Source organism: Macaca fascicularis, chromosome 9 (genome assembly GCF_037993035.2).
Source record: "Macaca fascicularis isolate 582-1 chromosome 9, T2T-MFA8v1.1".
Classification (NCBI taxonomy): domain Eukaryota; kingdom Metazoa; phylum Chordata; class Mammalia; order Primates; family Cercopithecidae; genus Macaca; species Macaca fascicularis.
The window spans coordinates 35,497,985-35,514,447 of NC_088383.1; the positions used below are offsets into that span (position 1 = coordinate 35,497,985).

General features: G+C 42.7%; 1 protein-coding gene across 45 annotated transcripts in view; it reads right to left on the bottom strand.

The window, feature by feature from the left end:
- Window positions 1-16,463, bottom strand: part of PARD3 (par-3 family cell polarity regulator) — a 717,421-nt gene that overhangs the window by 636,948 nt on the left and 64,010 nt on the right. Inside the window, exon 1 of one of the 45 annotated variants that reach the window (XM_065520529.1) lies at window positions 3,343-3,504. The exons of the other annotated variants lie outside the window; for them this stretch is intronic. Within the exon in view, the coding sequence (XP_065376601.1) occupies window positions 3,343-3,363 (21 nt within the window). The 5' untranslated portion in view covers window positions 3,364-3,504. Of the gene's footprint in view, window positions 1-3,342; window positions 3,505-16,463 lie in introns of those variants that run through there. 45 annotated transcript variants of the gene reach the window in all.

The window sequence follows — 16,463 nt, forward strand, 5'->3', positions numbered from 1 at the left end:
CTGTCAACAAACGTATCCTTCTGATGCCACCTCTTTCATGACCCAAGAATCTTTTGAATCCGTGGCAGTAGCACAAGACAACTTCCTTGACAATCACTGTGCCCGTTCCAACAAAATGCAGTTTTCTAGCATCAGTGAGTGACAGGACTGTAAAAAGCATGTTTGGTGCTGAGCTGTTCTTCTGACTCCCGCCCCCATCTCCCACTCCCACTCCTCCTACCTGTCAGCTCCCAGGGCAGTCCAACTTTCACACCAAGCTGTTCTGAGGCTTCCAAAGGCCTCCCTCAGCAGCCTCTTCTATATCATGTGAAGAACAAATCACGTTCCCTCCCCTCTTTTCCTACTGATTCAGACAGAATGTTCATTCTGAACAACAAAAAATTGACATATATCTTTTGAGATCTAGACTTCACAGGATAAGAAAATTGATAAAGCCTACTAATTATACCCAGTAGGGTAAACAGTGGTTAATTTTTTTTTAATGTGAAGCTCGACTAAAGTCTACTTAACACAAAACTATCTGTATCAACAATACGGTAGGCAGGTAATGTTGGTGTCTCAACTAACTCGAGTTCAACTTTTAACAGAAGTACAAAAGCAAAGAATTTGTTTACACTAGACTTTTTCCCCCTAAAACAAATATTATAGCTTATTGGAACTGACCTATTTGTGGGTGAGCAGACCAACAGACTAACAGACTATACTCAATACTACATCTCTAAAGGCAGTAAAATGCCAAACCTACAAATTGCCTATGGAAAAGTCAACTGCTGTGTTTCCATAAGCCAATTCCCGCCCCCCCCCCCGAGAGAGAGAGAGAGAGAGAGAGAGAGAGAGAGAGAGAGAGAGAGAGAGAGAGAGAGAGAGAGACTCTGTTGGCCAAGCTGGAGTGCAGTGGTGCGATCGCAACCGACTACAGCTTCAACTTCCTGGGCTCAAGTAATCCTCCCACCTCAGCCTCCCTAGGAGCTGGGACTACAGGCATGCACCACCACATCTGGCTAAGTTCTTTTATTTCTTGTAGTGGTAGAGTCTCACTATGTTGCCCAGGCTGGTCTTGAACTCCTGAGCTCAAGTAATCCTCCTGCCTCAGCCTCCCAAAGTGCTGGGATTACAGGCATGAGCCACTGCACCCGGCCTATTTTTATTTATAAAAAAATTCTGGGTAAGGAAGAAAGGGAATATCTAATTCTCATTTGTGTGGGGTTTTTAAGACCCCAATACACGCAGAAGCGACAGTCCCTGTGCAGAGGAGTGCAGCCATCTACAAATGGACCACAGAACAAACAGAATGCCCTGCTGTCGGCACAAAAACTCTTCCCATGCTGGTCGGTGCCACTGTGATACCCGCTTCCGTGGAGCAGAAGATCCTGGGATTGTATTGTCCCTCATCGTGTATGGATTCAGTAGATACTACTGAGAAATCTCTTATAGTTTAACAGAAGTTAATGAAGCACATACAACACAGAAAAATGAACAAAAGTTGATAAAATACTTCAAAAAGACCATTACTGGTTTCTGTAAACTCACAGGATGACTCCAGATTTTGCAAGCATTAGAACATAAAATACTTCAAAATTTCTTAAAACGTACAATATAACAATAAGGTAAATTCATAACAAGTAAGTTCAGTGACAATACTTAGAAGCAATAGACAATCCCATCCCATTGCCTCGCACAGGAACTGCCTATTTAGTTTTCAAGGTGTTTGTACTTCTTTTGTCTCAATCTCCCCAGAACGACCTTGGGTGGATGAAAATTCACATGATATCTGCATGCTACTCATGTACAGAGTGAGGAATCTTGGTTCTTCCAAGTTTCCTCCACTCAATTAAACCTCCAAATTACTTGCCTTTGATAAGTATTTTTAAAGACAAACTACAAACAATCATAGAGTTTACAAGGGCCAGAACTGGGGTGAGATCAGAGGCACTTGCCTCTGACACTAAATGCCAAGGGGGGACCAAAATCTCAGTAGTCACAATAAATACTATAATGCAATAATTCAACAAAACAGATTGTTCAGAGAGAGATCAACAGATTAACAGACTGATTAATAGGGATTAATCCAATCCACTGCCACAACAGATCTCCAGGTTTGCAGTCCTTGGCTGGATGGCCTCTACACAACATGGCTCCCATAGGTGGTCTCCGTCTCACAGACCCTACAGGCCAAGTTCTTTACTTTTCAGTTTCCGTGTTCATTAAATGTCCTGGAAGCAGAACTGCATCATAAGATGAATGGCGATTACTCTGACCTAAAAAACAGAGAATCTCATAGATGATCTAATGCACCACATCCCAACCAACCAATCCTGGGTTGATCTACCCACATTCTGTACTGTGTGGAGGCTTTTTAATACCAGTCACTACTAGGGAGTAAAGCGTCAAGAAGAGATTGCATTCCTTAATTTTGCATTGCTTGCAATTATCTGTAAAAACTAATTTTTCAAAAGAAGAAGGGAAACAATGCAGGCAGGCCTCTCCATGTTGACAGTGAAGAATTTACAATCACCAACAAGGCACAGCAGCTACAACATCTGAAACTGTGAACCTACATTCCTACCACACGCTCCTTCGCTGAAAGCAGGAGCTTCGCAGTCACACAGTCTTGGGTGCCAAGTACCAGTCGGCCATTTATTAATACTGCCAAGCCTCGATGTCCTTTCGTATGAAAGGAACATAATATCTAATTCACTGGATTATAAATTCATATGTTGAAGGCCTAATAGTATGCACTGGACTTAGCAAATATTCAATTAAATCTTATCATCATCTTCTCATTATTATTTTTCCATTGTATCCTTCCCCAAACCAGAAAATCTCTAGGTTCCATGAAAACATGTTCACAGAAAAAACCAAAGGCATGGCAGAGCTCCATGCTAGGCCACGGTACTCTTCTGCTGCCGTCTTCAACACCGGATGAGTGGTTTCCTAAAGAACTAGACACACAACTTGTCAACAGTGTTCATCTTCTTACTTGCACTGCTCCCAACCAACGACCCAACACAGCTTTGTCATCTTGGGAGAGAAGGTGGTGGTACACCTTCAGATCAGCTTCTTTGATTCACCTAAGAAACATATAACGGAATGTGGGATGCATCTATCCTAATAAGACTCCAACATAAATCAGCACCTGTCACACAGAAGACCACACCTCAATCTCACACTTATCTTTCCAAATAAATTGAAATCTACACTAAATTTCAGGTCCAAAAATCCCATGCCAATTAACAGAGAGCACAGAGTCACAAACACAAGTAGCCAAACTCTCCCGTATCTAAAACTCTACTTTCTCGAGCCACAAAGACATCCTAACTAGCCTTGACAGATTGTACATACAGCACTGCCGGTGATGGGCATCTGAACTTGAAGTCACTGTTCCATTTCATATGAAGATTGAACCTGCACATCGGCTGTCTAGAATCAATGCCAAGGTTGGAGGAGGCAGAGGAAAAACAGGGTTGGTCTGGGAGCACATGGAAGCTGTGTGACTGCCCCCACAATCACGCCTGGCTGCAGCCCCCAGATAAGGGCATGGTGGGTCCTCCCCTGCCACCCTTCTCTGCCATATATAGCAGTGCTGGGCACCTGGCACAGACTCCCTTTGCACTCACGGCTGCCTGGAGAATTGCTCAGAGTAACAGCATGTCTCGGCTAGTTAAAAAGATCTCCAGACACTCTGAGCCTGTGAAAGAAGCAACAAACAGCCAGTTCCAAGCCAATCCAGATGACTGCTGGAGCAGCAAAAATCTCAGCTGTGCCAACTAGATCAGTCACCATGCTCCTCACCGCCTATCTCCCCCTGGACACATGGCTCTCCATGGTGTCCCGTAGAAATAACAATAAACAGCACAACTTAATTTTATAGTTAAAATGTAACAAGCCAGACAGTACGTTAGCCATTATCCATGCAAATCTTGAAATATTTTCCATGCAAAATCCAAGTTTTAATACACAGCCACCATGAAGAGGAATTCAACGGTAAGGATACTACATTTACTATCTCAAAAATAAAAAAAACTTTTTGTAAGTTAATCCAATATTTGGTCATTTATGATTTACTTTCCAAGATTAAAAAACCGAAAGGCTTCTTTTGTCCCCAAGGGGAGAGACTGGCAGCAGCTTTGAGGTCTGCCTTCCAGCTGTTTTTGTCAGGTTTTTACAACTGCTATTGCCCAGCAACTAAGTGAGCATAAACAGGCATCGCTTACCAGCGCATCACTGGAATCTCTTGATTAAACTTCCAAATTACTTGGCTTTGATATCTATTTTTAATGACAAACTACAAGGAATCACAGTGTTTACAAGGGCTGGAACAGGGGTGAGTTACAGGCACTTGCCTCTGACACAAAATTTAAAGGAGGACCAAAATCTCAGTAGTCAAGAGAAATAGTTTAATGTGATAATTGAACAAAGAAACTGCTGCATAAAAATCCAAGATAAGCAAAATGCCAAAATTTTAAATAAAAACGGATTCATCTGAGTGTCCTGTCTGATAAGAGGGAAGATGAGAAACCTTTTCTCCAGATGGTCATCACAATCGCAGGGGACCCGAAGAGCTTCAGTGGACTGCAGGAAGTGGGTGCACACCCAGGAGCTCGGGCACCTAGGACCCTCTGCATCCTCCAACACCCCGTGGACCCTATGGTCCTCCCCAGAACCCAGTCTCTGGCCTGACTCCAGAAAAATCAACGGCAATAACCTAGCAACCAACCTCATCGTTTTACAAATAAAAACAAGGCTGGTTGTGGTGGCTCACACTTGTAATCTCAGTGCTTTGGCAGGACAAGGCAAGAGGATCACTTGAGGTCAGGAGTTTGAGACCAGCTTGGGCAACAAAGCAAGATCTCGTCTCTACAAAAAATGTTAAAAATTAGCCAGGCTTGGTAGCATGAGCCTGTAGTCCCAGATATTTGGAGGCTGAGGCAAGAGGATCTCTAGAGCCCGAGAGTTGGAGGATGCAGTGTACTATGATCATGCCACTGCACTCCAGCTTGGATGACAGAGCAAGACCCTGTATCCACAAAAGAAAGAAAAGAAAGGAAGTAAAAGGAAGGAAAGGGAGGGAGGGAAAGAGAGTGAAAGGGGGGGGGAAGGAGAGAGAGAGAAAGAGGGAGAAGAAAGGGAAGAAAGAAACGAATACACACGCTCTGGGGTGTCGACTATTGGAGGAAAGGCTAGGACAAGAACCTAAGCCTCCCTCCCCAGCGCTTCAGGCATTCCTGGCAATCCTCAGATGAACCATCACCCAAGGAAGACTCGGCAATGCAGACAGGCCTTCTATTGCTTAAAAAATTTTAGCTGGGCACAGCAGCTCACGCCTGTAATCCCAGCATTTTGGGATTACAACTGATTTCAGGAGTTCAATGCTGCAGTGAGCCCTGAGCCATGATCATGCCACTACACTCCATACTATGTAAAGGAAATGGCGCAGTAATTCTTAGAAAATAATTTAAGAAACAGCTGGGCACGGTGGCTCATGCCTGTAATCCCAGCACTTTGGTAGGCCAAGGTGGGTGGATCACGAGGTCAGGAGATCGAGACCATCCTGGCTAACATGGTGAAATCCCACCTCTACTAAAAAAGTACAAAAATTAGCCAGGCGTGGTGGCAGCGCCTGTAGTCCCAGCTACTCAGGAGGCCGAGGCAGGAGAATGGCGTGAACCCGGGAGGCGGAGCTTGCAGTGAGCCGAGATTACGCCACTGCACTCCAGCCTAGACGACAGAGCGAGACTCCGTCTCAAAAAAAAAAATAAATAAATAAAAGGAAAAGAAAAAAAGAAAATAATTAGGCAACACAGAAACCACTAAACAATAATTCTACTATCAAAAATAATTTCTTAACTAGGAACGGTGACTCATACCTGTAATCTCAGCAGGAGGATCACTTGAGGCCAGGAGTTCAGGAACAGCCTGGCCAAAAAAGCAAGATTCTGTTTCTACGAAATTTTAAAGAAAAAAAAAAAAAAAATTAGCCGGGCATGGCAGCAGAAACCTAGAGTCACCACTACTTGGCAGGCTGAGGCAGGAGGATTGTCTGAGCCCAGGAGCTCAAGTTTATAGTGAGCCATGATCACCCAGCTGCACTCAACCTGGGCAATAGAGTAAGATCTCATCTCTAAATATAATAATAATTTCTTAATACTATTTTAAAATAGTAACATAACTTACTTATTAATGCTATGGAAATCAAATGTCTCAAATTTAAGATTCTAAGTACTTTTGTAAATATGTCCATAAGTAGCCCAAACTTGTAGCCAGTTTCGTATCAGGTAGAAATAATCACAAGCATCTGTAATGAAAATTGTCGACTTCACTGATTTCACTCTTTTTTAAAAGATAAAAAATTATGAAAGACGCTCAAAAGAGTAGCTATGTACATACCCAATTTCCTTTCTGTGTTAAGTTTCTAGGTTTCCAGGAATCTCCCCGGAGAAACAGGAATTTATTTACTTCTACTAATGAATCAATTGGAAATAACATAAAACATAGATAAATTTTGGTGATATTTTTACTAAAAGGGAGCCGTATCTCCCTCCAGACAGCTGGAGAATAATCTTTCAGCCATGCCCAGGCCAGACACTCTGACTAGAGTGTCTGCTCCTCAGTCCTTCACTGCGGGGATTAGAAGGCAGAGAAAGCAGCATTGGTTCCTGCTCTCATATGTGGTTTTCTGGAAACCCTGCTTACCACGGAAACCAAATATCTTCAATTAAAGATACTTGCTTCTGCTTCTGCTGAGACACCGGCTTCTGCTAAGATTATAAAGAACAGAAATTTGTACATTGGAAATCAATGTAAAAATCTAACGTTCGTTTTCTGACTGGTTTGCTGTTTTGGCTTTTTTTTCTTTTCCCTTTAGCTTTAGGAATTAGGAATATCATTCCAGTCACAATTCTAAGGCAACTGGAGTGGCAGTGGCTGCAGACAGCCACTCTAGAGACAGACAGCATCTCTGGAGAAGACTAACGTGGCAATTCGTTTCCCATGTGGAAATTTTTCTTGAGGGATCTAAGCACCAGCCCAAATCAGGCAAGGTTTTGTATTTCAATAAAGAGGCCATCTCTAAATGTTCAAAACATATTCTCCTACTTTAAAAAAAGAAAAGCAAAAATGGATCGCTAAATGCAAAATCAAATCCTCATAGTGGTAACTTTTACTGCCATCTTATCTCAACTAAAAATGAAAAGTTTTCATTTTCAACTACTCTTTGCCAATACCCTCTTCACTGAGCTTCAAGGGGCTTCCACGACACCCAGCCCGGCTCCCTCCATCTGAGTCTCTGAGAGCTGGTGTCGTGGTATGCCCATCGTGCCAGGTTCCCTCAGAAGAGTTCATCTAATCAAAGCTTCCATGACTAACAATGATTTAAAAGCCACTTGTGAAAGATGTTGAAACATGTTCACATACAATGAATAAAGTTTGAAAATGGCTTTTATAGGATGGTTCTGGGGCAGACACTGCAATTGGCTGACTCAGCATCCACTCCTAAGGCCCTCTCTCCCTGCCTTTCTTTGCCTACGGTGGCTGGAAAAGTAAAACTCTTGTCCTCACTGGTCCAGGCTCCCCTTGTAGCTGGGCATGGTCACACGACAGTTTCCTAACCAAGGAGACCTAAACCCAGGTAGCCATGGAGCAGAGAGGGAGTGCAGGAATGAACGTGGGGGTTACCACCGTGACAAGCCTCTTTCCTGTCCAGAACATCATGGAAAAAGTAGAAAATGTGGGAGGAGGTGTCTAGGTCAGCCAGCCATCAAGGGCTACAATCCACATCTCAGCCACTGGAACCCCTCCATGCTGCATCACTTAGAAAGCTCTGCTCTTGGCCAGGTGTGGTGGCTCACACCTGTAATCCCAGCACTTTGGGAGGGTGAGGCGGGCAGATCACTTGAGGTCAGGAGTTCAAGATCAGCCTGTCCAACACGGCGAAACCCTGTCTCTACTAAAAATACCAAAATTAGCTGGATGTGGTGGCGTGCGCCTGTAATCCCAGCTACTCGGGAGGCTACTACTACTACCACCGAGTAGTAGCGCTACTGAGGCACAAGAATCACTTGAGCCCGGGAGGCGGAGGTTGCAAGTTGCAGTGAGCCAGATCGTGCCACTGCACTCCAGCCTGAGCGACAGAGCAAGACTTTGTCTCAAAAAAAGAAAAAGGAAAGGAAGCTTTGTTCTCAGTCACCTCCACATCCTCCCCTCTCACCCCTCGCTCCTCTGTAAGCACTCCACACCTCAGATAGAACAGATTTGCCCTGAACTCTGGAATCAGACCCCCTGTAGCAAACTCTTCAAGTAGCAGCATCCCCCTCTGCTCCCACTCTCTCAACCAGCAAAAACCTGGCTCACCTCCTCCACAACACTGGCCAAGAACCACAAGGAACAGTGAAGCAGCTTCATTCATTCATGAAGACAGACTTCAGCACCTACTCCATGCCAAGGGCCATTCTAGGTGCAGGAACTGCAGCAGTAGAGGTAGGTGATGGTGCCTTCTAATAAAATCCTATGACACTGTAACTCAGGACACAACATTCGGGCTTCCACTGCACTAATCAGTAAGGATGTTCCCCTCATTTGTACTCATCAACACGCAGAGTGCCCCTGGGCCACAGGCCCTTCACAGTGGATGTTATCTTCCTTATCTTTGTAGCACCTGTCAGACCGGACACACAACTGGCTGTTAAATACTAATGGCATGCAGCATAACCCATCAACCTGGGGACTGACTTCAACTTCCTCCCACTAGATTTGTCCATTATGTACATTCCAAATTCTAGTCCTATTCTCTTACTTCACCTCATATACTTTTGCTTTTATTTTCCCTTTATCTGTTTCCAAAATTATAAATATAGCAGTCACATGTTCTTATGGTAGACCTTGATGTCCTGACACCAAAAATCATTACGATGAAGTCTAGCATGTAGTTAGATGCTTCCTAACACCATGATTATTTCACATTACTCTGGAAATGCTAGCCAGTGCAATTAAACAGAGAAATAAATGTTTGCTACAAATACAGAAAGGGGGCAACGTTATTATTTGCACACAATAAAACTGTATACCCGGAAAACCCAAGAAAATAACTTGAATTAATATACAACTAAGAGGATTCTTAGTTTTGAAGGTTACAAAAATGAAGTTTATAAAAAATATATAATAAAATAATAAACTATATATAAACTATAACCAGTTTAAAAGACACAATAAGAAAAAACTGAAAATAGCAATGTAAAGTTTAAATCCCTGGGAAATACTTAGCAAACATATAGAACTTATATGACGCATAGAGAACTTTAAAAAGTGACAAAAAAGAAGACAAATGGAACAGCATTTAATATGTATTGCTGGATATATGTATTTCTTGGATAGTTAGAAGTAACTACTTGAAAGATGTCAATCCCCTCCTAAAATAATATATAAGGCCAGGCGCAGTGGGGCCCACACCTGTAATCTCAGCACTTTGAGAGGCAGGAGGGCAGATCACTTGAATTCAGGAGTTTCAGACCAGCCTGGGCAACATGGTGAAATCCCATCTCTACTAAAAATACAAAAAGTTAGCCAGACGTGGTGGTGTGTGCCTGTGGTCCCAGCTACTCAGGAGGCTGAGGTGGGAGGATCCCTTGAGCCCAAGAGGCGAAGGTTGCAATAAGCCGAGATGGCACCGCTGCACTCCAACCTCGGCGACCGAATGAGACCCCCTCTGAAAAAAGTACACACGTACACACACACACACACACACACACACACACACACACACACACAGAGTCTCAATTTAAAAATTAACAGAATTTGTGGTTTTCATGGGATGGGTCCGCTTTGGCAAAATGAGTCAAAGTCATAAGCTTGGAAAATAAAAGCAGAAAATTCACAAAAATTATGAAAAAAAAAAACAATATGAAAGTACCTTTTTAGAATTAAAAACAGCTTGGGATTGAAAACAGAAAAAGAGAAAAAACAAATAAAATAGTATATATAATTCAAAAAAGTCAAACATATATTAATCTATGGAAAATAGGACATTTCAAGCAAAAGCAGAAAAGAATGATTATTTTTAAAATAAAATGATGAAGAAATTCCATTTCTAGAAAGCTACACACTTGTAGTACCAACATTACAGTTACATCCTCTTTCTCTTTCAACCTCTCTCTCTCACACACACACACATACACACACACACATGCACACACACACCCTAAGATTAGAGAGTACAGGAAAGCTACACAGAAGGCACAATTCACATGTTTACATTTACAGGAGAGGAGTGAGGAGTTAGGGGCACGGAGCCTTATTTCTTCTCTGAACTAATTTTTATAAATGTTAAAGCATTTTAATGTTAATTTGGATTATTCTTGGTAGTGACATAATGTTTATTTTTATTTTACTTTATTTCTGAGATGGAGTCTCACTCTGTTGCTCAGGCTGCAGTGCAGTGGCACCATCTTGGCTCACTGCAACCTCCGCCTCCTGGGTTCAAGAGATTCTCCTGCCTCGGCCTCCTGAGTAGCTGAGATTACAGGCACACACCACCACGCTCAGCTAGTTTTTGTATTTTTAGTAGAGACGGGTTTTTGCCATGTTGGCCAGGCTGGTTTAGAACTCCTGACCTCAAGCGATCTGCCCGCCTCACCCTCCCAAAGTGCTGGGATTATAGGCGTGAGCCACCACGCCCAGAGGACATAAGAATATTTCTTATTTATACTCTCTTGCACTGTATATTAGGAGTGGGAGGCATAGAGATCAGTTCAGGTTTGCCAACAGACAGAACCAGATTCACACGCGTCACTTCCACACATTGTTCATGTGTCTCAGGGAAGCTGCTTATCTCCCATTAAGTCCATCCATTCAGCTGCAAAATAGGGATAATACCCTCAACTGAGTTGTTATAAGTATTAAATGTAATAAAAAAAAATAGTCTCATACTCGGTACATAATTACCTAATAAATGGAATTGGTTGCTGTGCTGATGATTTGGGTCAAAATAACAATTATCTTGACACTCTGTGCTTATAAGACAGAGAGGTGCAGTGGCCAAAGCAACTCCATCTTGGATATTAATCCACCATGCTGACTTCCGATTAACCCCAGTTCTGGGAAGGCCTCTAAGATTTCCCGTTTATCTACTGCAAGAGCTGGCACTGCCCAGAGGTCAAACGAACTTGACATCATAGTACTTTAATTGTCCTACACATCCCTTCAGAGTCACCCTTTCCCCACAGCGTATCAGCCCTGGGTCGGGGGGTAGTGTGGAGACACAGGCATGGCTTCTGTTCCTAAGTCCCAATTAAATGTTTCTCTCTTTTCTTGAGATGGCGTCTCGCTCTATGACCCAGGCTAGAGTGTTGTGGGGCCATCATACCTCACTGCAGCCTCGACTTCCCAGGCTCAAGCAATCCTCCCACCTCAGCCCCCCAAGTAGCTGGGACCACATGTGTATGTCACCATGCCCATCTAGTTTTTTTGTTTTGTTTTATTTTTGTTTTTTAATAGAGATGAGGTCTTGCTATGCTGCCCTGGCTGGTCTCAAACTCCTGGCCTCAAGTGATCCTCCAGCCTTGGCCTCCCAAAGTGCTGGGATTACCAACCTAGGCCACCTCACCTTAACCTAAACATTTCTTTATGAGAAACTGGAATTGTGAGCCTCTTTCTTTGGCCTCTCAGCTTCCTCAGACTTTGAGAGTAGGTTTGTATAGGCCTGCCCACCAGAGAACAGGGAATAAAGCTGGTTGTACATCTAAGACATAGTTTTCCTAATTTGTTAACCTAATGCTTTTCTCAGTACATGATAATTTAGTCATATTGTCTTATAGAATAACAATGTATTTCTGTGGGGGGGGGGTTCTGTGAGATGAGAAAAACCCAGCTGCTAAGGCTGCTGCAAAACCATCACATACTGGTGGGTCAAGCTCACTAGGGAACAACTCATTTTCTAATCACATTAAACTAAGCATGTGCATTCTTTTTGCCTTTAGCTAAAAAAAAAGTAAGATAAAAATTAAAAAGAAGTGTGTGATAAAGGCTGTCTCTGTCCCATCCCCAGTTCAAACCTTATTAGAGACAACTTGAAAACAACTTATTCAAGTCAGCATGTCGTGCAAACATCACCACCAATTTGGCATTATGCACGGACTACTGCACTACTGACACAGTCAGCCTTTTATATTATTTATAAGCTTTTAAGACATTTAAATGCTCCTGAAGCCACAGCAACAGCTAACATTCTTGTGGGGGGCAGGGAGGAAGCGAAGTCAAGAGCTGACTGCTATGAAGACCAGCCATGGCACTGTGAAGTGTTTTGTGTGATCAAGTGTAACCATTACATCAAATACTTGCTGCCTCTCAATTCAATTGAATCTCTTTGCAAAATATTCAAGCAAAATGCAAGTGCATTTTGCAGTGCATGTTGCATGCTATGACTCATATCAGAAGGGGGACACTATTTCCAGTCACACAACTGAAAGTGCAAAGATGGGAATTTGGTAATTACCAGAAGACAGTCCTTTGGTGTGGGGTTATGATCTCCATATGCAGAGGCAGGTGCTGTCTGTGAATACCTCAGCTAAAGGCTAGTGTTTCAAGAAAGCCTATCCTTACCCTACCAAAACAATTACAGAGATTGGTCTCAAAGTCAGAGTGGAAATTCTTTGTCTTTTTCTAACACTATCTGTTTTTCCAAATGCTCCATTCATAAGATGTTTTCTAATGGAAGAAAACAGCCAGGGCAGCAGGCGAAAGCCTCCTCCTTAATGCACTTCAGTCACCTCAGCCTGTTGTTTCAGTTCCAAGGACAGGGCCTCAGGATTGGTCCGAAAAGCACTTCGATTCTCCAGCTCCAGCAGGGGTCCTGACTGCTGTGTGTACAAACGAAGTCTCTCTTCTTTATACATGCCCCCATGAGGAGCCAAATGGGATGACACTCTATCCACGCCCCAGGGGCATTTGGACTGACAAATGGAAAAGCAAACGAAGAGCTGCGGACACCCCTGGAGAAGCTGGCAAATAAGCTCCAGGCAAACCTCGAAGAACAGGCAGATGACTGGTGCCAGCCCTGAGCCCTGTGTGCCACATCTGACTATTGGAAGACACCAATTCATTTCGTCCTTACTATCGTCCTACAGAAGACTAGACCACCACAAATGAAGCCTTGGGATACAGCCATTTAACGTGGCAAAGGCCCACACAAATATTTCTAAAGACCTTGCCACATGGATAACACAGAAAGTAGCTCATGCTCTGGTGAATAATGCAATTTTGTATTTTGCTGATGCCTGTGAAACCACCCAGTGGGATAAAAATAAATATTTAGCCTACTTATTGATAAAAAATATCCTCCCAGTAGCCCAATCCTGGAGGGCATGGCAGAGGGCTGTGTGAATTCTGGACATGCAGATGTTTGATTAATAAAATCCAAGAGGATATTGGTTTCAAAACTTCTTATATCTCTAGACTAGCAAATCCAGGCATGGAGAGAAGCAGAAAATCAGAGACAGGAAGAGCATGCCACACAAAAGCCGGGGCTGCAGAGGCCATCTCAAAGTATGCAGGGAGTCAGGGAAAGGACAAGGGAGAAAACACAACCTTAAAACAAAAAGGAGCACACAGTTCTCATCTAGGATACTTTTAAAGTGACTTCCCCTGAATAACTGTTTTTTATGATAATGTAGAAAAAACAAAAATAGTCATCGTAGTTCAGACAACATATGGAATTTTGGTTTTATTTTTCTTAGCGACATCGTCTCCTTGATGCCCAGGCTGGAGTGCACTGATGCAGCCACAGCTCACTGAAGCCTCAGCCTCCTGGATCAAGTGATTCTCTCGTCTCAGCCTCCTGAATAGCTGGGACTATAGGCACCTGCCACCATATTTGGCTAATTTTACTTTTTGTAGAGATGGGATCTTGCTATGTTATCCAGGCTGGATTTGAACTCCTGGCCTCAAGCAATCCTCTTGCCTCAGCCTCCCGAAGTGCTGGGATTACAGGCATGAACCACCATGCCTGGCCTGGAATTTTTTATCCTGCTAGATTAATTTATTGAGAAACATATAAGCATCTATTTACCTTACCAATAAAAACACTTTCAAGTCATAAGTAGCTCTTTCTACAACCCCTGTCTTAGGAAACATCATGTATCTTATCCTGTACTTCCCCAAATAAGCAAGTTCTTTAAAAGCAAGAATCATATTTTACATTTACCTATCATGTACACACCCATATGGCTACACAGGACATACTCAAATACTTTATATTAATAGAGGGTCTTTTTTTGCAACAAATCTCTCCTTGTCATATCATAGATACAATTGTTAAAAGCTACTAATTTTTACATCAGGCAGATTTTCTTTTTCTTTCTTTTACTAACGTGTACAAATTCTAGGCGTCTCTGAACAAATTGGACAGGGTGAAATGAAACTATGCCAACCTCCAAAAACTATTTCACACTGTGTTGGATTACAGACAATCCCCTGACTTAAACTACACACATACAAATACCTCATCAGAAATAATTCTCAGAAGAATAACCTTCCTCCTGTTAATAAATGACATTTATAAGTAACTAATAACAGAAAGAGACACTTCAGCTAAAGCCATGATGTCAACAGTGATGAGAACATGAGATGGGGCTTATAAGCAGAGACCTACATCTTTGACCACAAGGACGCAAGACTAAGTGTAAGAAGTCCTTAAAACTCACGAGCAAATGCAACGTTTTGGTCAATGTGAGACTGTCATTTTTCCAAGGTCCTTAAAACAGGCAGAATGAGCCAAAAAACAACATTTTCATTGAAGCAAAGGATGACGGACAGCTTCAGGAAGAATTGCTGGGCCGAGGCTGGGTGTGGTGGCTCACACCTGTGATCCCAGCATTTTGGGAGGCTGAGGCAGGCAGATCACTTGAGGTCAGGAGCTCAAAACCAGTCTGGCCAACATGGTGAAACCCTGTCTCTACTAAAAATTGAAAGAAAAAAAAAATAGCTGGGCGTGGTGGCATGCGCCCGTAATCCAACCCTGTCTTAAAAAAAATAACAGAAAAAGAATTGCTGGGCTGATCACAAGAGCCCAGGTGCAAGGGTACGCCCTCCCACAGCAAATCCTCCCTTCATGAGGCTCAACCAGCAACTTAGGAGGTCATAACTTGGTGACGTTCTATGCTCAGTGCTACTAGGATCTGGATCTGCTTGTAGTTAACAGATAACCTAAACTGGCCTCTGATGTTGGCATCTGATCTGCTTCTCAGCAGTTTTCTCATCAAGTGATTTCCAAGAACAGTCAGAACAGTCTCTCCTCAAGGATATGGACACTCAAAGATTTAGCATTAAACTGGGAATTGAGATGAGGAATGGGAAAAAGAAAACATTCCATCGTAAGCATATATAACATGGTTTTTTGCCATTTTTCCCTTTCTGTCTCAACCAACCAATTACAAAACTAAAATGATAATGACAAATCAACAAGATAGGCATTAATATTAAGGCCCAAAGACAGGCTGTGCTTACCTGCTTCAAAGGCCACCGTATCTGAGAATTGTACTTACTGGTGCCACTTGCTCTAGTCCTGGGAACTAAGAGCTTCCCCACAATCATGGAGATGTCCCTGGTCCTTTACTCTGGGCTCAAACAGGAGCACCAAACTCACAATAAGATGTTAAACAAAACCAGCAAAGGGACTAGGATGCAAATCTGGGTTGATATCACCGTACAGGTAGGCAGTACCCCTCACACTCCCCCCATCTCCTGCTGGCAAAAAAAATGCACCCTTTTTTTTAAAAAAAAAAAAAAAAAGTCAGCTCTGTTGCCTAGCCTGTGGTGTAGTGGTAGCCTTGAACGCCTGAGCTCAAGTGATCTTCCTGCCTCAGCCTCGAGTAGCTAGGACTACAGGCATGCACCATCACATTTGACTAGTTTTTTTTTTACTTTTTATAGAGATGGGGTCTCACTATGTTGCCCAAGCTGGCCTCAAACTGCTGGCATCAAGCAATCTTTCCACCTCAGCCTCCTTAAGTGCTGGGATTACAGGTGCGAACTGCCGCACCTAATCAGAGCCATTCATCATTTTAAAGACAATTTCTGTCCTTTGAACCAATAAAATAATCACAGCGCAAAGCTCCAAGTTCCTGGTGAACAGGCTGAAAAGACAAAAGGGAACACTGCTAACAGATTCTCAACCACTGCTTTCTTCTCCGAAAATTTTCCTTTACTTTTCTGCATGAATCTTAGTTTCAACTTTTAAACTCAAATCACCAAAAGATACTATCATTCCCCTAAAAGAAAGGTTCTAAAGTTCTAAACGAGATAAATAACATAATGTCTTGAATATTTGTGGGAAAAAATTTCTCCTTGATTCCTCTGGTAGGTGCAATGTTTTTTATCCAAATCTATTTTCGATGTCTATGACAGCATTTTGCATCTTTACTTTAAGCCTTCATTTGTATTAGAACTTCCTCACATCTAAAATATATATTTCCAAA